At 45.4% G+C, this 23,540-nt stretch overlaps 1 protein-coding gene and 1 long non-coding RNA gene across 3 annotated transcripts; one reads left to right on the top strand and one right to left on the bottom strand.

Moving 5' to 3' along the window:
* Positions 1-2,352: 2,352 nt before the first annotated feature.
* On the bottom strand, positions 2,353-4,143 carry LOC119288943. The gene is made up of 3 exons (XR_005141365.1): positions 3,643-4,143; positions 3,423-3,566; positions 2,353-3,026 (listed from the first exon to the last, which is right to left on the bottom strand). It is a non-coding gene; the product is annotated as an uncharacterized LOC119288943 (long non-coding RNA).
* Positions 4,144-10,732: 6,589 nt separating this feature from the next.
* LOC119286041 (RGS domain-containing serine/threonine-protein kinase A-like) lies at positions 10,733-17,788 on the top strand. Of its 2 annotated transcripts, none has more exons than XM_037565379.1 (13): positions 10,733-11,454; positions 12,912-13,341; positions 13,475-14,111; positions 14,317-14,357; positions 14,438-14,506; positions 14,875-14,975; positions 15,354-15,432; positions 15,954-16,052; positions 16,118-16,186; positions 16,315-16,364; positions 16,452-16,565; positions 17,016-17,110; positions 17,182-17,321. In XM_037565379.1, exons 1-12 carry the CDS (start codon positions 11,129-11,131, stop codon positions 17,068-17,070), a joined length of 2,070 nt encoding a protein of 689 aa, XP_037421276.1. In that variant the 5' UTR covers positions 10,733-11,128; the 3' UTR covers positions 17,071-17,110; positions 17,182-17,321. The 2 variants fall into 2 exon arrangements, with proteins under 2 accessions (XP_037421276.1, XP_037421275.1); XM_037565378.1 differs by having other exon boundaries at positions 10,736-11,454; positions 16,452-16,533; positions 17,182-17,788.
* The last annotated feature ends 5,752 nt before the right edge of the window (positions 17,789-23,540 follow it).

Here is a 23,540-nt window from a genome sequence, read left to right as displayed (position 1 = left end):
CCTCGTGAGGGTCTTGAACGCTTGTTGCTGAAGATGGGTCGTACGGGCCCGCTCGTAGAGCCACGCCGTGGGCCGCAGGCAGGCAAGTCTGGGGACCCCATTTCCTGAACACCGACAAACATGGATAAAAGTGGCATATTATGAAACTAGATGAAATTCTAAGCATTTTGCATATATAATGTTTTTACATATGATGCATGGATGATGAGTAGTAATATGCATGATGACTAGGGAGTTTTCGGCAAAACAGGCGCTCTCTGGATAATTCGAAAAAAAATTCCTGGTAGGAAAAAAACATCACAGGCCGAAACTGGCAGGCCCGATGGGAGTGTGGGTGCTGGAGGCTCACCCAGCGGGCCTTGGCCCAAAAGAGGAAGCAGGCCGAGGGCCGCGCAGCTGGGCCGGTGGGCGCGGCTACGGCCCACGCAGAGGGTCTACGTGGTGGTCGATGTCTCCACCGACGCGGACACGGTGGCAGCGGCGGAGCTCGATCTGGCCCAGATCGCGCCAGATCCTGGGGCGAAGACGGCGGGGAGGCGGTTGCGGGATGGATCCGGGCTAGGGAAGCCCATTCCCGATGACGAGGGGTCGTGGGGCAGCCCGGACGTGGAGATCTAGGGCGTCCTGGCTGCGGCTCGCTGGTCGTCGGCGACGGGGACAGATGGAGGATCTCCGGCCGATGCAAGGTGGGTGCAAGTGTGGTTGGGCTCAGAACAGACAACAGACGGAACTGGGGGAACCCGGACGGATGCAAGTTTTGAAAACATGATGATGCAATGCACATGATGACATGGCAAGATGCAACACGCAAGCAATTGACATGGCAACGACGGTGAATAACTGGAAGACACGTGGCGCATCGGACTCGGGGCGTTATAGAATATGTATGATGTTGGTATGCAACTAGAGTGCTTTGCTGAAAATGTGGTGTGCTGCAGTGCTTTGCTTAAAATGTTGCATTGTACTGCATGTGGATAGCTTCATAGACCACATGGAGCACTTACTATAAATAGCATTCTATACTTACATATGGTACATTTTACAAAAATTCAGGTATCAAACAATTTTGAGTATTCAGTTAAGATTTAGTTCGATTAAGTTAAAATTCAGTTAAGTTAAAATTTAGTTAAGTTAAAATTCAGTTGAGTTAAAATTTAGTTAAGTTAAAATTCAGTCAAGTTAAAATTCATTTAAGTTAAAATTCAATTGAGTTAAAATTCAATTCAGTTAAAATTCAGTCAAATTCGGTACAATTAAGTCAAATTCAGTACAATTTATGTTTAGTTAAAATCCAGTACAATTCATTACAATTGAGTTAAGTTTAGTTCAATTTCACTCAACTGAATACAATTGTTGGATCAAGTAAGCAATGTGGGCCTAATAATGGGCTAGTTAATTACTTTTGTCAACAATATTTGACTCTAATATTGGGCCTACTTACCACCATTAATCTACTGCCTACCTACCAGCCACCATTTCTACTATATAAAGCACCCCCCCAATTGGCAAAAACAACAGTCAAACCCAAACACATCCATTCTCCTTCCCCCCATCCGCCAAAGAAACCCTAGGAGAGATGGATCTTGGAGAGGTCGTCGATGAAGAAGAACATGTGCCCAGGGTAGCCAGGCACAAAGAGGCAAGAAGGAGGGAGAGCAGGCAATTGTCTCAGCGGATCCTTGCAGCACGCAACCGCAAGGACTTGGAGCAGTTCCTGGAGGCATTCCCCCTTTGCTCAAACCCTACTAATGGTGATATCATCTACTGGGCAAGGAGGAGGGCAAATTTCCATCGTTTTCATGTCACTAGGATAAGGTGGAGTAGGATTCTGTACCAAGATGAATGAGTTGTTTACTTTCTATGCTCCTAGATCTACCTTTCTATCTATGTGTGAAATATGTTTATGAATGCAATGTAATAAATCCTAGATCCTCCTTCTTCTGTGCGACATGATGCAGTGTATGCAATGTATGCAAAAACTTAATGAAATGTTGGATCTACCTTTATGTGCTCCATGATGCAGTGTATGCAAGTTTCAGTTAACTGAACCATATTCAGTTAACATTGTATACCAAATTTTAGTTAACTGCAAAAACAGTGTATACTAAATTTCAGTTAACATTGTATACAAAAAACAGTGTATACCAAATTTCAGTTAAGTGGAAAAAGCAAATAAGTTAACTAATAGAATAAATCAGTAAGATGAACCTAAATTCAGTTAACCAAATCATAACTCACTTAATTGAATCTAGATTCAGATAACTGAATACTAAATCCAAATTCACTTAACCAAATCAAAACTCACTGAACTGGAACAACATTGATAACTCAAATTCAGATAATATAGTGCATATTAGGTCATTGCATCAAATAGTACAGTGCATCAAAGATAACTAAAATTTAGGCAGCAATTCACTCGATTAAACAAGACCACTGATCATCATTAACTAAATTCCATTAGAGCACCAATGGATCACTCAAATTCATCTAGCATCTCCCTAATCTTCCTTATCTTGCACTTGGTGTCTTCCTTATATATGCTTGAACAGGTCACCAATCATATACTCTAGCTTATTTATCTCTTTCTTCAACTGATCCCTTTCTTCCTTCAATTTGTCCCTCTCTTCCATCATTTTGTCCCTCTCTTGCTTCATCTCACCCCTCTCTTTCTCTGCCTTAGCCCTGACCACCTGATGAATGTTGGTCACTGATTTGTCAGCAATTCTCTTCTTCTAAAGTTCTATCTTTAGGTCAGACATAGCTAGCCTTGTGTTGCCTAATTCAGTAATTGTCTGCTCTTTGTCAGCCACCATCTTAGCAAAATCTAGTTTAAAAAACCTCAGGTCTTTTTCCAGCTTTTCCTTCTCATTTAGAACCCTAAGATTTTCTTCAATCACAGCTACAGCTTCCCTGATCCTGGATCTGTACTCATCTTCATACATGTCCCAGACCCTAGCTAGACGGGTCCTCAATTGTGGAGGCCACTCCGGGTCAACCCAACGCACATAAGGGCATCTAGGCCCATCCTACAATTGAAGAGGAAACAATGTAGAGTTAAATGCATAATTCAGTTAAGTGCACAAAGTTCAGTAACACTGAATCAAAATTTAGTACTGCACAAAATTCAGTAACACTGAATCAAAATTCAGTTAACTGAATCAAAATTCAGTTAACTGCACATTCAGGTTACTGTTTTCACAGAGCACTCTGAGCATTCCTGAGCTACTTAAACAATACATATTTGGACAACACTTTATTTAATATGAAGATAATCTTAAACTTACAGCACTATGAACATGGCACAGAATGGCACAACCAAGCAAATTCAATCTCATATGTACTTAAATGGCCAAAGCATGTACAACTATGAACATGTACTACAGCTGTACCATCTACATCTACAGCTAAGAGCATGTACTAACCTTCTGTGCACAACCCAGGAATCTTCTTCCACTGTCAACAGACTAAAATGCAACAAGCTTCTCACACACTGCTTGGTGCTCACACCTATCAGGTAGATCTGCAGCAAGGCCCATCCAATCGAAGCTCTCAATGGTGCGAGGACCCTAAAACCAAATCAGTTTAGAAATCCCCAATTTTTTCCTAACCCTAGATGCCAAATGAAGGTGGAGAGGATCTCACCGGACTAGTGACCGAGTCGCCACCTGACGAGCAAGAGCTGGATCCAGAATCACTCCACGAAACCATGGTTGGGTCGGCTTGCTGGACGACGGCAACAAGCTACGGGCTTGAGCAGAGACGAGAGAGAGCAGAGCAAAAACAAAGATGGACTGAGTGTGTGGCTGTCTGGATTGGGTGGGGGGGGGGGGGAAACCGTGCTCTTGTAAAAAATTAATTCAGGTGCTTTCCTGTCCTGCGGGTAGATTCACAACAAAGGCGGGGGCCTCTTTGAAAAATGCCACGTGCTGACCGGATCGGCACCCACGCGTCCACATGGCGCTCTGTGATTCGTCAAGACCAAATTTGCACATTTGATGCAAGTTCAAGGACTAGGTAGGGTCAAAATGCAAGTTCTAGGACTAAACCATTACATTGAGAGCAAGTATATACGCGTGATCACCTCCCGAGTGATCACGGCCCGATAATATAGCATGGCAGATGAACAAGAATGTAGTGCCACTGATGGAATACTAGCATCATATACTAAGCATTTAGGATTGCAGGTAAGGATAACAACTGTAGCAACAATGACATGCTATGTAGCAGAATAGGATTAACCGAAAGCAGTAACATGCTACACTACTCTAATGCAAATAGTAACATGCTACACTACTCTAATGCAAGCAGTAAAGGGAAAGAATAGGCGATATCGGGTTGATCAAAGGGGGGCTTGCCTGGTTGCTCTGGCAAGAAGGGTTCATCGTCGATGCAGTCAATCACAGGGGTACCGGCAGCGGTCTCATGGGTCTATCGGAAAGAAGTAATGGAGCAGGAACACAATAATAACAGAGAATCAAAGCATCACAAAGCATAACATGACAATACGCGGTGCTAGAGGTGACCTAACGCAGTACTAGGTGATACCAGCGAAGGGGGGAAACATCCGAGAAAGTATTCCCGGTGTTTGGCATTTTCCGATGGATGAAATGGAGGGGACAGTTGCATGTTCGCTATGTTAGGGACGTGTGACGGATGAACGGACTGCGTATTCGGATTCGTCTGGTCTTTTTGAGCAATTTTCATATATAAATTATTTGCATCTAATTTGCGATTTATTTTATATTAATTTTCAAAGTTTAAATGATTTTCTAGATTTATGGAATTAATATTAATTCAAAAAATAAAACTGTAAATACTTTTGTCACCTAGTGTTACTCTAGCCTATGAGTATGACAATGGGGCCAATGGGGTGGGTTGACCTAGTCCATATGTCAGGGTAAACTAGACTTTAATTAAATTAGATTAACTAGCAGTGGGGGCCACTGTCATTAGCTAGTAGTTAACCTAACTATCAATTAGCACCTAAGCTAATTGCACGGGCCGGTTGTTGGTGGCTTTGCCCATAGACGCACACACCATGTGTTAGGCCATGGCCACGGCCATTAGTAGTGGCTCAACCTAGCAGTCGGGTAGTAAATGGGTCTACCTCTTCGCCCATGACCATATCCATGGGCATAGGAGCAGACCAACGCCCATATCCATCGGGTAACCCGACTCAATGGGTTACTCATCGGGCATGCATGTAGTAATATTTTTATTAGGCTAGTGCCTCTTGCGTCTTGCTGAGGTTGCTAGGCACTTCCGAACGAACGCTTGCAGCAGCAACATCAAGTTCTTTTATAGTCAGAGTTCCACCTCCAGTGTGCTTCCCTCGGCGAGGTGGTACTAAATAAGCTGCCTCTAGCCGTGCACACAAGGCAGCCATGCATGACAAAAGTTATATGGGCTTATATGGCTTTAGAAGCCCAACAGGCTAGCAGGACATGAGCTGCTGAGTGCTGAGGTACATGAGCTTCATATCAAGCGTTTAATTAATTTTTGTGGGCTGATCACACCAGCGCTATGGCATATGGGTATGTGAATTGGGCCGGGTCGGGGTGTGGCTGAGTGGACTGGATCATTGATTTGACTGACATTTAGGGCTCACATGTCAGTTAATTGGGTGACCCGTTGGACGACCCACGGGCATTACCTTATGCCCATACCCTACCCATGACTAATCAGGTTATCCATCAAGCTTACCCATGGATGAAGATGGCGACCCATAACCTATCCATTAGGGTCGGGTGCCCATGGGCGCGGCCACCCATGGGTCGGATTGCTGGGTTGAGTAGTGGCTGGAGCAGCAGTACGTAGCGGCCAGGAGCAGCTAGAGCAACAGCGGCGGCTGGGCAGCAGAGTATAGCAGCAGCTAGCGGCGCAACAAGTAGTAGCGCAGCAGCTAAAGCAGCAGCAACATGGCAAGCATCGGCATCAGAAGCAATAACGGCAGCAACGCAGCAGCGGGCAGCAGGGGAGCGAGGTCGCTGACAGCGCCGGCGGGGCGCGGGGCAGACACGCGCGGGTCTGCATGTAAGCGCAGGGGGTGTGGGGTGCTGGTGTGGCCGCGATCAGGAGCAGGTGAGCGCGTGCGGACGCAGTGCTCCGACCATGGCGGACGACAGCGCGGGGGTTTCACGAGACGGCATGCATTCGAGCTAGGGGAGAGAGGGGAAGACGTGAGGGCTCACAGCGATGGTGAGTAGAAGGAGGGCGCGACAGAGATGGTGCATCCACGACGGACGCCATGGCCTTGGGAAGGAAGGCTCTAGCGCGAGCTCCCCTGCTCAACGTGGGTGCGGGCCTGCCGGTGGAGAAGGGTGCGGGTGTCGCGCGGAAGGAGCCGGTGGGGTTGGCCGGCTTGCTTCGGTGGCCGACTAGGCGGGGGCCGCCGGTGACGAGGCGGTGGACGGGCGGCTCAGGCGAGCGCACACGCGCGCCGGTGAGCGCCGCCCACGGCCGAGCGCGGAGATCCATATGGCGGTGCGAGGACGGTGGGAGGAGCTGCGGGGCGACACGGTCGGGCGAGCATGAAAAGGGGTCAAGCGCGAGCGTGAGCGCTTCCCTGTGTGGGTGGCGGCGCGAGGAGGAAAGAGGCAAGGAGCGAGAGGATCGGGAGGATCGGGAGAGATGGGATTGATCGGGAGGCTGGGCTTACGATCGACTAGGTTAAGGGGGATTTAGGCGGGCCTTGGGCCATGCGGTTGCCAGATGGTCAAAAGCCCGGGGTACTCTCTTATCTTATACCTTTTAATTTCCTTTACTGTATTTCCCTTTTCACTGTTGTTTGCATTTTTTTATTTGCCCACACTTGATCTTTTGTTCAATGTGAAACTTGACCCACAATTACTTGTAATATTATGGGCTGCCACAAAAAATTTCAAAGCATTTGGGAGAGTTCAACTATTTTTAGAAATTGAAAAGGTCAAACAATTGGCCAATTTCCTGTGGCATTTTAAACATCTCCCAAATGTTTGTTTAATGTAAGACAATTATGCAGTGAATATTTCCAACCTAAGAAAATTTTTAGTTTTGCAGTTTGAAGAAATTTTATTTTGACTTTAGTTTAAATTTTGAATTTGAACTTGATTTGGACCGAAGTACGGTTTCGTAAATTAATTGTGATGACATGGGACCATTAGTGTGTGATTACTGTAGATGAACTACTGGGATATTACAATCGCCAGAATAGCCAGCACCACCCCGACAAACCACATCGCCGCTGCCAGCACCACCAAGTGCCCAGCAGCCTCCGAGGGCGCCTGCCTGCCCAACACCACCCCCACCACCGGACAGGGCTGCCACCAGAGACTAGACGCGCTGCGCCGCCAGAGCTCTGCCGGATGAGATCCCATCTGGGGTAGGGAGGGAAGACACACTGCCCAAAGCTGTCCCCACCCATGCAACACCACCGGACGAAGCAAACCCACCACCGCCAGCTCCGCAGAGCAAGGCTGCCGCCAGAGCCTAGGTGCGTCGCGACGCCAGAAGCTCCACGGACGAGATCCCATCAGGGGAAGGGAGAGGGGGCCGCGACGCCCAAGCCGGTGTCGCTGTGCTCGCCGGATCTGGGCCGCCCAGACCTCCCAACGCCTGCGCTGCACCTGTTGAGTATCGTGATTATTAGGAAAGCTAGGATAGCGTAGGATATTATTCTACCTTGCCTTGTACTCCAAGATAATCATGTACTCCTATATATATGCCCACGAGGCTGAAGTAATACAACGACAATTCCAGCAAATCTCTCTCTCCCTTCTAACATGGTATCAACCTAATTGATCCTAAACCCTAGCCGTCGCCGCTTCCGCACCCGCGCACTGCCCCTAGGACGGTTGGCCTCCATGACTGCCGCCGGGGGCTGCGCCGCCCGTACCTAGGGTTCGTCCGCCGGTCATGTTGACCGGCTGCCCTAGAGTCTATTTCCCGATCCTTGATCCGGAGTTTTTCTCTCTCACCGATCGTTTGATCGGTGTTCTTTTTTGGTTCTCTGATCTATAGATCGGGTTGAGTCGCTCGCCGCCGTTCGTCATCAACAACGCTCGACTACTATATCACATCTTCATGGACTTGGACTGGATCAGGTGTCACACGGCGCCCCGGACTTCATGCCCAAGCCAGATGCGGTCGCTCACGCGGTCGTGCGTGACCCGTCGTCCTCGCCGCGTTAGTCCGTGAGTCACACGTCCTGTGCGGGCGTGCTTGGCTGCCCGATCCACAGCGTGGCCACGTTCCGGATTCATGCACATTGGCTACCCATACATGGCGCGTCCCGTGCTAGTGGAGACTCCACTTATGCCTTCCTGCAGTACGTGTTCAAGCCTGGTTGCAGGCTGTTGCAACGTCCGGTGTCTGACGTGTGCCGTGCTGGATTATATGAAGATCGTCGTACAGTTTGTGCGCCTATCCACCGATTGAGCCCGGGTTGCAACTGCGTCGTCCCTACGGACCGCAGTGTCGCTGCCCATGGTTCTTCCCGCGACAACATCGATTCACGCAGCCGCTACGCCGCCTTTTCGGACCGTAGTGCCACAGCACGTGGTCCCCATCGTCATCATGAGACCGTTTCCGTGGTTGCACCAGCCCACGCGTTACCATTATGTCGCCTCTTCGGGTCGTAGTGCCACGGCCTGCGGTTAACCGCCGCCCCGAGGTCATCCGCTCCAGGCCGTTTCCAAGGCTGCACCGATCCTCGCACTGCCGATGCGTCGCCCGGTCGGGCCGTAGCGAGCGTGGCACGCGGTCCCTGAAACCGCCATGAGGTCTTCCTGTCGTTGCCCCGACCCACGCGCTACTGCTGCGTCGCCCCTTCAGGTCGTAGCGTCGCAGCGCGCGGTCTACTTCGCCGTCCCAGCGCGTCGACTTCTATGTGGTATGCGTCGCGCCGCCTCCCTAGGCGCGGGAACGCCACCGTCCGCGCCGGTATTCGTCATGTTGTCGGGTTCTTCCTCGCCTACTTCGGGCACCGTCGCCGCGCTTCTGACCTAGCCGCCGCCGCCGCCTCCTCAGGCAGCCGCCGCCGCTCTTCTTCCCGGTTCACGGCGACTACCTCGACATCGGCCACCCCGACTCGACATCGACCACGGCGTCCCTCGCACGGCTACACCGCCCTACGCTCTCAGCTACCTCGACAAACGGCACAAAGGGCTACCGCCTTGCTTGAGCAACCTCGTCGGTTTCCACTTCAGCCACGACTCTCGATGCATCGTCTGTTACGACTGTGGGGGGGTGTCCGTCGGCTTCCCTTCGGATTCTTCTCCAGTCTCATCGTCTCTGTCGCTACCGTTGTGATTGCGGGGGATGTTGAGTATCGTGATTATTAAAAAAGTTAGGATAGCATAGGATATTATTCTACCTTGCCTTGTACTCCAAGATGATCATGTACTCCTATATATATGCCCACAAGGCTCAAGCAATACAACGACGATTCCACCAAATCCCTCTCTCCCTTCTAACAGCACTCTGTGCGCAGCTGAGCCACGCCGCAGCGCGCCCTCCAGGCGCAAACGCCCCGCCCCACGGCGCACCCTCCAGGCGCTAGATCCGCGCGCGTTCGCGCCGCGACCTGCGCGCCAGAACCATCCCTCGCCGCGACCGGCGCGCCAGAGCCATCCTGCGCCGCGCCGCCATCTTGCCACGCTGCCACGAGCATTGTGTCCCCATGCACTCCCGTCGAGACCAACGACCCGCGCCGCGAAGCCGGAAACGGAGGAGGAGAGGGCCCCGCCGCCGCCAGGCCGCGCGGGCTTTGCCCGGCGACCCATGCCGGCGGCGGCGAGGGGAGAGGAGCCGGAGGTGAGGAATTGGTGGTGAGGGCTAGGGTTTATTCTCGGGCCGCCCGCGGGAGCGACACGGGAGTCTTTGGAGAATGGTTGGTTCTAAAAAATTCAAGTGTGAGATCGTTGTGTAAGAAGAATTTTGTACTACATATAAAATGCAGGGTATATTATCGTGTATCACGGCACGTTTACATCAACCACAGAAAATAAAAGGAATAATAAACATATGAAACAGGATGGAGATGAATAGAGTAGAGAAGATAGGCGAGATGGTGCAAAGCTGTGATGAACTTTTTGGGCAAAGCTGTGGTTCAATAAAGCGATGGGTGCTCCCTCACCCTCAGCAGGAGACGCGCTAGGCACCAAAGCACAGCCCACAGATGAGATGATACCGGTCACATGACATCCAGCAGAAAAGAAAAGGGGCAACCAACAAGAAGACTAATCTTCATAAGATAATATAATACTTCCTCCGTCTCAAATTTTTTGTTTTAGATTTGTCTAAATACAGATGTATCAAATATACGGATATATCAAGTCACGTTTTAGTATTAAATACATCCGTATCTAGGTAAATCTAAGACAAGAATTTTGAGACGGAGGGAGTAGTACTGTACGTGCTATAATGCAGAATATGGCGAGACCAGTAATAGCAGGCATGAGGAATACTAGTTTAGTAGGATTGCCGTTAATGGAAACAAAGATGCTTTTTCCAAGGCAAGGCGATGAGGCGGACAGACGCTCGCAAGTGGCAACATTTGGAGGCGGACGGCGACAACAGAGAGAGGCGGCCCGAGATCATCTACTCCTAGCTAGCATCCGTCGGTCCCCAGCACAAAATTCAACTCAGACAAGTAAACAAGGAGCCGATTCTGGAGATAATAAAATAAATAAATGTGGAAGAACAGGTGCATAGCCAAAGCCATACACAAAGAAAGGAAAAGGGAAAGGAAGAGACGACTGGGATAGATAGATTCCATCTCATTTGCTCCAGCTCTAAGCAAAGAAAGAAGGAAAGACATCATGTAGGAGTGCTCAGTAGGCAACAACCTGGAACCACCTCCACCTCCTGGAAAACCTCGCAGCTTGCTTCTTCCTCCCATTGTTGAACCTTGAGAGTGGACAGACGTGTAGGAGCTCACTTCTCTTGCCATCGGCAGCCCCCTGGAAGCGAATTGCGCCAAATTTGTCGTCCAATAAAAGGCGCCCCGCCATTTGGGGGCCTCCACCTCCTTGCCTTTGCCTTGCCTTGCTTGCACAACTCCAAGAAAAAGAGCCCCGGCCAAGCGGCGGGTGCCTTGGCCTACTACCATTTGATTTGATCCCACCGTGGTCTGGTCTCTTGGCCGGCGATGGAGCCGGATGAGCTCCTGAGGAAGATACGGGTGCTGGAGGAGGGCCAGGAGGAGCTCAAGCGGGAGATAGGCAAGCTTATCCCCGGCCAGTCCTCCGCGTCTCCGCCTCCGCCTCCGCCTCCGCGCCGCCCCTTCCCCGCGCTGCAATCGCTGCAGCAGGCTACATCGTCGAGGGGCCGCGCTCTGGCCTTGCTTCACCAATCCCCCTCCTCCTCCTCGCGCCCGCAGCGCCCCGGGCTGTCCGACAGGCACTGCCACAGGATACTGCAGTCGCTGGGGCAGGCCGTGCATGTCATTTCCCTTGAAGGCAAGGTCTTGTACTGGTGAGCTTCCTTCCTTGCACCTTTTGCTTGCCTGCTTGCCTGCCTGCTCAATGCTCATCAACTGTTTGATGGAATGCTGCAGCAGCACACGATTGCACTGTAATACTATTATTGGAACCATTTTCATATATAGGGCCCGGGAGTGAACAAATGCTGCAGGCAACTATACACAAATCAAGACATGACCCCAAACTTAGTTTGAAACAATGTTTTCTCCTTCGGGGTTGCATTCAACTATTCGCTCTTCCATTAGCCGTATCTTGCATGCCATTGGGAAACCAGTTGTGTGTTGGGAGGAATTCAGTTGTTAAATTCACAAGGATGGATGTTATGTTTCATAGTTAGTATACACGTTGAAGGCCGAGGGTGGGGATGTGCCGCCTCATCTAAGCTTGCTTTCATATCATAGAGAGGCTTCAAAGACTATATGGAGAGATCACAAACCTTGAATGCCCTTCCTTATTCAGTATTGAGCATAACTGTTCTGCGATTATATAGTGTGGGCCACCTAATAAACAAATATAATACTTCACCTGTTCCATAATGTAGTGCGTATAGATTTTTTTGAAAAGTCAAACTTTGACCAAGTTTATAGAGAAAATTGTTTTTATCTACAATACCAAATATATAAAATATGTAACTACTTATAGTGAATGTAATGATATATGCTTGGCATTCTAGATGTAAATGTTTTTCTCGAAAAACTTGGTCAAAGATTGTGAGGTTGACTTTTCAAAAAATCAATATGCACAACGTTATGGAACGGAGGGAGTAGATTATATGGTGTGCCCCACCTAATGATAAAATCGTAATATCATGTGTTGGAACAAGCTAATTGGATTTAGAAGGTATTTTGGTTGCTGCTTGTCATCTTTTATCATGTGTTGGAACTTGATATGGCAAGGTTAGGTTAACTCGAGTGATAAAACTGAAAAGGGTTCTCATAAAGTTACTGGACGTATCATTTCAAGTTTTTTTTCTGCCTTGCTGCATAATTGAATGTATCGCTAAAAAATATAGTGTGCTGTTTTAGTATTTTATTTTACATAGTAAAATAAACAAACTTAACCTCTCAAAAAAGTAAACAAATCTGGAAGCATCATGTGTGCCTTTTAAGACCTGTGATCTCAGATTAGGATAAAAAACGTCAACACTTTGTGCCTAATCCCGCATGTCTTTGGGACCTTTGTAATAATGATGGATATTTATCAGGGTTGCATTTTTTCCCCAAATATTTTGCTTATCGTGATGCATGTAATTGGTGTAATGCTCTTGTCTGGTCGCCGGCTTGGCTCAACAAGTAGGAAATTTTTCTTATGAAATATGCATTTCATGATGCACCTCATGGCCGTTATCTCTGTTTTATGCTATGAAATATGAATAAGTACATCTTACACTATTTTCTTATAAAAATGTACATCTTAATACTAAGTTCTCCCATTTTTTCTGTAACCTAGGAACCGATTTGCCGAGCATCTATATGGCTATTGTTCATCAGAAGCGATTGGCCAGGATCTCCTTGAATTAATCTGTGATCCTTGTGATTTCAGTCCAGCACATGAGATTATCGGTAATATATTTATGGGCAAGTGTTGGAGAGGGAAGTTTCCTGTCAAGCACAAGTCAGGAGAGCGGTTTTCTGTTGTTGTGAATAACACTCCTTTATATGATGAAGATGGTAGCTTGGTGGGCCTCACCTGTCTGTCAGGTGATGCACGGATATTGGAGGAAATAGTTGGTCCTTCAGTCGTAGGGAAATCCTATCCAAATTCAGCAAAGCCCCATTTACAAGTTAACAACAAGCCTAGAAGTAGCTTGCCACAAAAATGTTTGTCAGACTCCCAACAACCTCTACAATCTGCCATCACGTCTAAGATAACAAATTTGGTGAGTCGCATTTCTGAGCAAACAAAAGAAACGGCTGCACTGTTGGTTTCAATAGAATGTTTCTCTTCTGGTATTTCTTCTTAATTTATTTTCCTAGTGTATTCTTTTCTTGATTTCTAGAATGACAACACAGGCTACAAAGGTTACAAGTAGAGTTCGTTCTCGGATCAGGTCAGGTCAGAGTTGCGACGAACAGGATGGTAATGGTCGCCAGGGTCAGTATTCTGATCATGATGCCAGGGAAGAGTTGACATCAAGTGAAGCAAGCACCCCAGGTGGGGATGTACTGCATGGTGCCTTTGTTACCGAAGAGAAATCACTTGTGAACTCAAGAAAAACAAATAGTGATGATTCAGGACAAGGAAAAGGGGGATTTCAGAAGATTTTTACTTCAAAGGCAGAGGCATTATTGACCAAGAAGGGGATATCATGGCCTTGGAAAGGAAATGAAAACGATGGTGGTTGTGGAAAGAATAACATGACTTCACCACCGTTACATGATAAGCAAGAGAACACTCAGATTCGTCAGGGAGTACCAGTTTTAGAGCCTATCATAATTCCAGACAGCAAGGACACTGAATACGCCCAGGCAGGCAAATATGAGGTCTCAGGTTCCTGGTGGACTTTCAACAATAACAGCACAAGTAGTACCATGAGCAGCACTGTAAGTAGTAATAGCAGTCCTATCGAGAGAGTAGATTATGAAGCAGACTGCCTAGATTATGAGATCTTGTGGGAAGACCTAACACTTGGAGAACAAGTAGGTGAAGGTAGTTAATTCTCACTTTACCCTGGTTCTCCTTTTATTTTTGAGAGAGAATTTGCAATTCCCTCTGGCTGCAGACGTGGATACTCACATCTCTTGTTGACATGTACTTCAAATGATTTATGCTGCATGGAAGTTGGTATTGCTATCCTATTCCTTTCTAAATAGAAATCACTCATTTCCTCCATGTTCATGTTTGATCCACGCAGGTTCTTGCGGAACAGTGTATCATGCTTTGTGGTATGGATCGGTATGCATAGTCTACCGTAATTATGGGTAAATATTTAAACCTTAAAAATATGTTTTGAATGTCCATCAATGCCCCTGTAGGATGTGGCAGTTAAAGTATTCTCCAGGCAGGAATATTCAGAAGAAATGATACGTACCTTCAGACAAGAGGTTAGACATCCATATCTAAATACACTTGTTGTTCACTCTCAGTTGGATATTTTGTTAACAGAACTATAGTGTACCCATTTTGTTGTCGAGTCAGATACTTGGTAATTTGACTCCCTGGTATTCACAGAATCGCTATTAGTTTTTTTTATGAGACATGATAGTTATTTTCGTTATTCTATGTTGATGTAATCATGTAGATAAAAATGAAGAAGAAAGGATATAGTTTTTTTATACAGTGTTGACACATCTTCACCTTGTTTCTTTCGTATGTAGTTTTTTTGTGGGCTGTTGCAATCAACAGTACATTGTTAACTTTCTAGTTTCGTAGTTTGTGGTCATGATTGCATTTGCTTCCACCTAATATGTAGGTGTCACTGATGAAGAAGCTACGTCATCCCAATATTATACTTTTCATGGGTGCAGTTGCTTCTCAGGAACGGCTTTGTATTGTTACGGAATTTCTCCCACGGTATGCTTTACATCTCCTACATGTCTTACCGTTGGTAATTACTTTCTCCTTTGCTTGGTGCAAAAGAAGGATTAGGTCACTACACAGTCTATCTATATGGCTTATGATCTCATTCAGTAAAAGTAATAGGGAGTAATAACAGTAGAGTATGTGTATTGTGCCGACTGCCGAGTTCTTAACTATCTGGCACAATTTTAAATCTGGTTAGTATTTTTAGGTGAGTTGTTCGAGTAGTAACTGCCTACTTGTTGTTTTCACTGTTCCTCAAGTCGGCTGGTATTTCAATGATGTATTCTGTTTCAGAATTTCAAAAATTAACATTCAGGACAATATTTCTTATTAATTATGTATCACACTGTACTGAGTCCTGTCATGCAGAGGGAGCTTGTTTCGCTTACTACGGAAAACCACTGGCAAGTTGGATCCAAGACGGCGAGTTCACATGGCTATAGACATCGTGAGTGCACTTACGTTGAACAGCTAGTTTCTAGTAAATGACAAGCCAGTTAAATTCTATGGAAGTTTGAGGAATGAACAACTGGATAAAACATTCTTCACGTGCAGAGGTTCAGAGATTTATTGAATAGGCAAATAATTATTTTTGGCAAGTGTGTAGAAGAAAAACTGGAGTTTTCTTATGTACCCAATAGTAGGCCATATCCCAACTTTCAGTGTAAGAAAATGGAAAAGTACAGGCAATGGTGTCATGCACCTTACATCTAACAGGATATCTCGTGTTTACAGTCTGTTACTGTGTCTTACTTGAAGGTTCTTTCACTAAAGGCCAGTCATAATTCATGTGATTATGATACGAAACACTAATAGTCAACCAATTATTTATCATGCTTGTTCTTGCCAGGGCCTCTAAATCCATGGAGACAAAATTACCTTATATTTTGTTTGAGAAGTACATGGTTTGGTTTTATGGAAGATTTTATCGTCATGGAGATCTTAAATACATTTTAAAATATTTTTCAGGCAAGGGGCATGAATTATCTTCACAGTTCCAGCCCCACCGTTGTACATCGTGATCTAAAATCGTCAAATCTGTTGGTTGATAAGAACTGGACTGTGAAGGTAACTGTTGGATCTTAGTTTTCCTTACTTTACACTTTCTCTTCTCATTCACTTGGTTCAATTAGGTTGCGGACTTTGGTCTTTCACGCCTCAAAATCGAAACATTCCTTACTACAAAAACTGGGAAAGGAACAGTAAGTACAAGCAAACATTACCTTTTTTACATGTATTATCTAGACTGACAAAATAGAAAGAAACGTTACAATCATCATATTATTTTTTTTCTGTTCTAAATATCTGATATCTTAGCTTTAACATCCAGCCACAGTGGATGGCTCCAGAAGTGCTACGTAATGAACCTTCAAATGAAAAGTAAGCTCAATGGGACCATTTTAATACAATAGATGTTCCCGCAATCTGCAAATGATTTCTCATACATTCCTTTCTTCTACATGATAGGTCCGACGTGTACAGCTATGGAGTGGTCCTATGGGAGCTTGTTACTCGGAAGATTCCTTGGGATACTCTCAATACAATGCAGGTCCAATTTTGCTATGTATTTCTGTTGTTTAGGTATTCACACGATTTTCGATCATATATTCTGACTGTAGCGACTATGTGATTGTGAAATTTGTATCTATGTTTCCTTGAGCAGGTAGTGATAGGTTGCAAGATCCATCTGCGTTATTAATCTACTTAGATACAACAAGAAGATAAAGTTCAATAATTTTTGCTTCATATATCTTCCCATCTCCCTTTCAGTCTGGCGGCAAGATTAATACTGAGATGTTTGCCATAGAATGTCTCCTTGCAAAATAAGTACTCCCTACGTTCCATACTTCTTTAACTAAAACCACGACAAGAATTATAGAACAGAGGGAGTAGCAGCTTACTGGTGAATGATAGATTTCCTATTAGAAGTGAAATAACTACCATTGCATTTTAAGACAAACTCAGTTTTTTTGCTTATGTGACCGTGCTGAAGTACAAGAAATTCGTAACATTCTGACCCATACGGCGCAGGTTATCGGAGCCGTGGGTTTCATGGACCACAGATTGGAAATTCCGGGTGACATAGATCCTCAGTGGGCATCAATGATTGAGAGTTGTTGGGACAGGTACATACTACTTACTGTACTACTAGCAATAAACCGATTCCCGCTAACCCGTCATCCTTTTCTTCGAGCAGTGACCCACAGCGCCGCCCTTCATTCCAAGAACTCCTGGAGAGGCTCCGTGAGCTGCAAAAGAAATACGGCCTGCAGGTGCAGATGCAGCGGAGCACGGCTGGGAAAGGCGCTGAAAAGATGAGCGTTGATGATGGCTAGCTAAGGCTCAGGCCCCGATTTGGATGGATTGTGTATTTGCCATTATGAAAATGGTCCATTGGGCTCGATCCGGAAGGTTCGAGGAGGTCCTCCATGCTTACCCCGGGAGGAACTGTGGTGGGAATCGAGACAAGGTGCCTGAAAGGTGGTTTTAAGCTTGACGAATCGCGAGGCTGAAGCCCTGAGACGCAGTTTCTTTTCGGAGAGGAAGGCCATAGAACGAACACTCGTCACATAGCAGTCCTTCGAGGCACTGTAGGAGGGACGCCTTGATTAGTTCTTTATGGATTTTTTGTATACCAAGACTTGTATACATACATCCTTTCTGGTGTGACTAGTTAGGGAAGCTCAATGGCTTGGGAGTTTGAACGATCTTATTCGTTTGCAGCATGCACCACGATCAAGATCGAAAGGGTTACTGTACGCACTTTCCCTATTTCAAAATTATAAGGCGTTTTTTCCTTTGTAGAGTACTGTGTGATCCATATGAATAAATCGGACCGGCCAGACCCAACCTGGTCCTTGCCGCACCGGACGGACGACTCCGTCCACACTGACCTGATTCACTTGACACCACAATTCCGTACGCCGCTCCGGAAGAATATCACATGGAAAGCAACATTCATAGAAAACTTTATGAAAACACGTTTCAAAGTTTTGGAAAAAAAATCTAAAAAAAAGATGTTAAGACGGTGATATTCCTTAAAAAAACACATTACGAGATGCAATCTAGGAAAAAAAAATACAAATCCATCAATGAATAGTGCATTTATTGTTCGGCACTATTCAATTCAATGTTGATATTGTCTTTTCATATCTCGCGTATTAACTTGAATGTGTATGGCAATAGAATATCAGTCTCTTAACATCCCATATTTCTTTGAGTTTTTTTTTTCAAAACTTCAAACATCGTTGAAGCTCCTTCTCCCATTTGCTTGCAGGATTTTACCAACCCATTTTCAAAACTTCCATTCTTAAGTTGCTCCCTGAGCTTAATTAAAGATCATTCATTTTACCAACCCACTTAGGGTAATATTTTGATTTTGGAGCACCCTTGGTGTCCTACATGGTCACCTGTTTATAATCATCTTATAATTCTGGAGACTCGTCTTGTATACCTTGCTAAAATCAGATCTTTGGATTCATGGCAAAAATCAGTGGAATCAAACCCTTGGGTTGACATTTTTTTTCTCAACCTACTACGTCTATTATTCTAATACTCCCACTGATGATGATTCTGCTAATATCTTATGTTGGGATCTTACTCCTAATGGCAGATGTAACTCTAAGAATACTTACAAGCTTTGCTTGCAGGATTTGCAGGCCTTCCCCAACAAACCAACCCAGGCAAATTTCCACTCAAGTGAAGGACATTCTTATGTAGGTGTGGAAGCACAAGTTCCTACCTCCTGGGGTTAAAACCTTTGCTTGGAGGCTAACGAGGGAAGCTCTACCCACTGGCCTTAAAGAAAGCAGGCACTCTTCTCACATTAGCAAAAATTATAGCAGGTGTGATCTCCCTGAAGATGAAATGCATTTTTAATGCCCTTTTGCTAAGGCTGCCTGGTTCTCCCCTCCCTGGAACTTAAGATCTGATGAGCTTATTTCCAACCTGGATACTATGCATGCCATTATTGCATATCTTTTCTCTATCAACCACCAATATGCTTCTTTGTAAAATTTGTTCACCTTTTGTATGTGGGAGGTGAGGGATGATTTTCTCTTTTAGAGGGAAACTTTCTTCCTTACCAAATGGAGAAGTCCATCACATCTTGCGGTGACTATATCTCGGACCAGTCAACTCAAAAAGCTTTGCCAGGAGATATTATAAATACTTCTAATTGATCTTTGTCTGCCTTTGGTTATTCCATTTCCTCTGATCTTTTGCTGATAGGTACTAAGATTTTCTCTAATGCCTCTTGGAAGAATTTTAAGATTCCTATGAGGCAACTAAGAGGCTACAAGTTTTGGTGCTTTCATTCAAATCAAAGAGTAGCGTGCCACTAGCAGCTAAGGATCCAGGCCTCCATGGACCTTGCCTCCTCTCCACTTGTCACAGAAGAGGGAGGACTCCATCTCATGGCAGCCATTGCTGAAGGAAATATGCCCTAGAGGCAATAATAAAGTTGTTATTTTATATTATATTTCCTTATTCATGATAAAGGTTTATTATTCATGCTAGAATTGTATGGATCGAAAACTTAAATACATGTATGAATACATAAACAAATATCGTGTCCCTAGTAAGCCTCTACTAGACTAGCTCGTTGATCAAAGATGGTTAAGGTTTCCTAACCATAGACATGTATTGTCATTTGATAACGGGATCACATCATTAGGAGAATGATGTGATGGACAAGACCCATCCGCTAGCTTAGCATAAAGATCGTTCAGTTTATTGCTATTGCTTTCTTCATGTCAAATACATATTCCTTCGACTATGAGATTATGCAACTCCTGGATGCCGGAGGAATACCTTGTGTGCTATCAAACATCACAATGTAAATGGGTGATCATAAATATGCTCTACAGGTATCTCCGAAGGTGTTTGTTGAGTTGGCATAGATCGAGATTAGGATTTGTCACTCCAAGTATCGAAGAGGTATCTCTAGGCCCTCTCGGTAATACACATCATAAGCTTGCAAGCAAATGACTAAAGAGTTAGTCAAAAGGTGATGTATTATGGAACGAGTAAAGAGACTTGCCGGTAACGAGATTAAACTAGGTATGAAGATACCGACAATCGAATCTCGGGCAAGTAACATACCAATGGACAAAGGGAATTACGTATGTTGTCATAACGGTTCGACTGATAAAGATCTTCGTAGAATATGTAGGAGCCAATATGGGCATCCAGGTTCTGCTATTGGTTATTTACCAGAGAGGTGTCTCGGTCATGTCTACATAGATCTTGAACCCATAGGGTCTGTACGCTTAACGTTCGTTGATGATATAGTGTTATATGAGTTATATGTTTTGGTGGCCGGATGTTGTTCCGAGTCCCAGATGAGACCACATACATGACGAGGAGTCTCGAAATGGTTGAGAGGTAAAGATTGATATATAGGACGATGGTATTTGGACACCGGATGTGTTTCGGGACGTACCGGGAAGGAATCGAGTCATCGAAAGGGGTTCCGGGCCCCCCCGGCAAGATATAGGCCTTATGGGCCAAAGGAGGGGACATACCAGCCCACAAGGGGGCTGGTGCTCCCCCTCCCTTGTTTGGACAGCCCTAGGGAAGGAAAAGGGGGATGGCTATCCCCTCCTGCCTTTCCCTCTCATGGGAGAAAGGAAAAGGGGGGCGCCACCCTCCCCTGCCTTTCCCCGTACTCCAAATAAAGAAAGGGGGCGCGGCTTGGGAGGGACCCCAAGTAGGATTCCTCCTACTTGGGCGCCTCCTTTGGCTGCTCCTCCCTCCCACCTATATATATGTGGGAGGGGGGCGCCTAGCACATAAGAGACAATTGCCTAGCCGTGTGCGGTGCCCCCCTCCACCGTTTACATCCCCGGTCATATTTTCGTACTGCTTAGGCGAAGCCTTGCGGAGATCACTTCACCATCACCATGTCGTCGTGCTGTCGGAACTCATCTACTACCTCGCCGTCTTGTTGGCTCAAGAAGGCGGAGGACGTCACCGAGCTGAACGTGTGCAGAACGCGAAGGTGTCATATGTTCGATACTTGATCGGTTGGAGCGCGAAGAAGTTCGACTACATCAACCGCGTTGTTAAACGCTTCCTCTTACAGTCTACAAGAGTACGTAGACACACTCTCCCCCTCTCGTTGCTATGCATCTCCATGGATAGATCTTGCGTGTGCGTAGAATTGTTTTTGTTTTCCATGCTACGTTTCCCAACAGTGGATCATGAGCCAGTTCTATGCGTAGATGATATGCACGAGTAGAACACAAAGAGTTGTGGGCGGTGATAGTCATACTGCTTACCACCAACGTCTTATTTTGATTCGGTGGTATTGTGGGATGAAGCGGCCCGGACCAACCTTACATGTCCACGCACATGAGACCGGTTTCACCGATTGACATGCAACAAGTTTTGCATAAAGGTGGATGGCGGGTGTCTGTTTCTCCTACTTTAGTTGAAGCGAATTTTACTGCGGCCGGTCCTTGAAGAATGTTAAAACAACAAACTTGATGAATCACCGTTATCGTTTTATGCGTAGGTAAGAGCAGTTCTTGCTAGAAGCCCATACCAGCCACGTAAAACTTGCAACAACAAAGTAGAGGACGTCTAACTTGTTTTTGTAGGGCATGTTGTAATGTGATATGGTCAAGATATGATGTGATACATGTTGATGTATGAGATGATCATGTTTTGTAATATTGATAACCGGCAAGAGCCTTAGGGTTGTCTCTTTATTATCTGAAGTGCAAGCGTCATGTAATTGCTTTACTTTATCACTATGCGTTAGCGATAGTTGTAGAAGCAATAGTTGGCATGACGACCTCGACACAACGACGCTATCATGGAGATCAAGGTGTCAAGCCGGTGACGATGGAGATCATGACAATGCTTTGGAGATGGAGATTAAAAGCACAAGATGATGGCCATATCATGTCACATATTTTGACTGCATGTGATGTTTATCTTTTATGCATCTTATTTTGCTTAGAATGGCGGTATCATTATAAGATGATCCCTCCACTTAATTTCAAGATAAAAGTGTTCTCCCTGAGTATGCACCGTTGCTACAGTTCGTCGTTTCTAGACACCACATGATGATTGGGTGTGATAGACTCTACGCTCACATACAAAGGGTGTAAGACAGTTTTGCACATGCAGAATACTTAGGTTAAACTTGACGAGCCTAGCAAGTATAGACATGGTCTCGGAACACTGGAGACCGAAAGGTCAAAATGAGTCATACAGTAGATATGATCAACATAGAGATATTCACCATTGAGGACTACCCCATCTCATGTGACGATCGGACATGGGTTAGTTGATTTGGATCATGTATCACTTAGATAACTTGAGGGATGTTTATTTAAGTGGGAGTTCTTAAGTAATTTGATTACTTGAACTTAATTTATCATGAACTTAGTCTTATAGTTTTGCATATTTATGTTGTAGATCAATGGCCTGAGCTACCATTCCCCTGAATTTTAATGCGTTCATAGAGAAAGCTAAGTTGAAAGATGATGGTAGCAACTACACATACTAGGTCCGTAACTTTGAGGATTATCCTCATTGCTGCACATAAGAATTATGTCATTGATGCACCGCTAGGTGAAAGGTCTGCTGTAGGAGCTGAAGCTGATGTTATGAACGTTTGGCAAGCTCGATCTGATGACTACTCTATAGTTCACCATTGATGACTACCCCATCTCATGTGATGATCGGACATGGGTTAGTTGATTTGGATCACGTATCACTTGGATGACTTGAGGGATGTCTATTTAAGTAGGAGTTCTTAAGTAATTTGATTAATTGAACTTAATTTATCATGAACTTAGTCTTATAGTTTTGCATATCTATGTTTTAGATCAATAGCTCGCGATGTAGCTCCCTTATTATTTTGATATGTCCCTAGAGAAAACTAAGTTGAAAGTTGATAGTAGCAATGATGCGCACTGGGTTCGTGATCTGAGGATTATCCTCATTGCTGCACAGAAGAATTATGTCCTTGATGCACCGCTAGGTGACAGACCTATTGCAGGAGCGGATACAGACGTTATGAATGTTTGTCAAGCTCGATATGATGACTACTTAATAGTTTAGTGCGCCATGCTTTACGGCTTAGAACCATGACTTGGAAGACGTTTTGAATGCCATGGAAAATATGAGATGCTCCAAGAGCTAAAATTGGTATTTCAGATCCATGTCCGTGTTGAGAGGTATGAGACCTCTGACAAGTACTTTGCCTACAAGATGGAGGAGAATAGTGATACGTTTCCAACGTATCTATAATTTTTGATTGCTCCATGCTATATTATCTACTGTTTTGGACATTATTGGGCTTCATTATCCACTTTTATATTATTTTTGGGACTAACCTATTAACTGGAGGCCCATCCCAGAATTGTTGTTTTTTGCCTGTTTTAGGGTTTCGAAGAAAAGAAATATCAAACGGAGTCCAAATGGAATGAAACCTTCGGGAACGTGATTTTCTCAACGAACAAGACCCAGGAGACTTGGACCCTACGTCAAGACACAAAAGAGGAGGCCACAAGGTAGGGGCGCGCCTACCCCCCTAGGCGC

This window comes from Triticum dicoccoides, chromosome 4A, assembly GCF_002162155.2.
Source record: "Triticum dicoccoides isolate Atlit2015 ecotype Zavitan chromosome 4A, WEW_v2.0, whole genome shotgun sequence".
Classification (NCBI taxonomy): domain Eukaryota; kingdom Viridiplantae; phylum Streptophyta; class Magnoliopsida; order Poales; family Poaceae; genus Triticum; species Triticum dicoccoides.
This window is presented reverse-complemented; position numbering and strand designations above follow the sequence as displayed.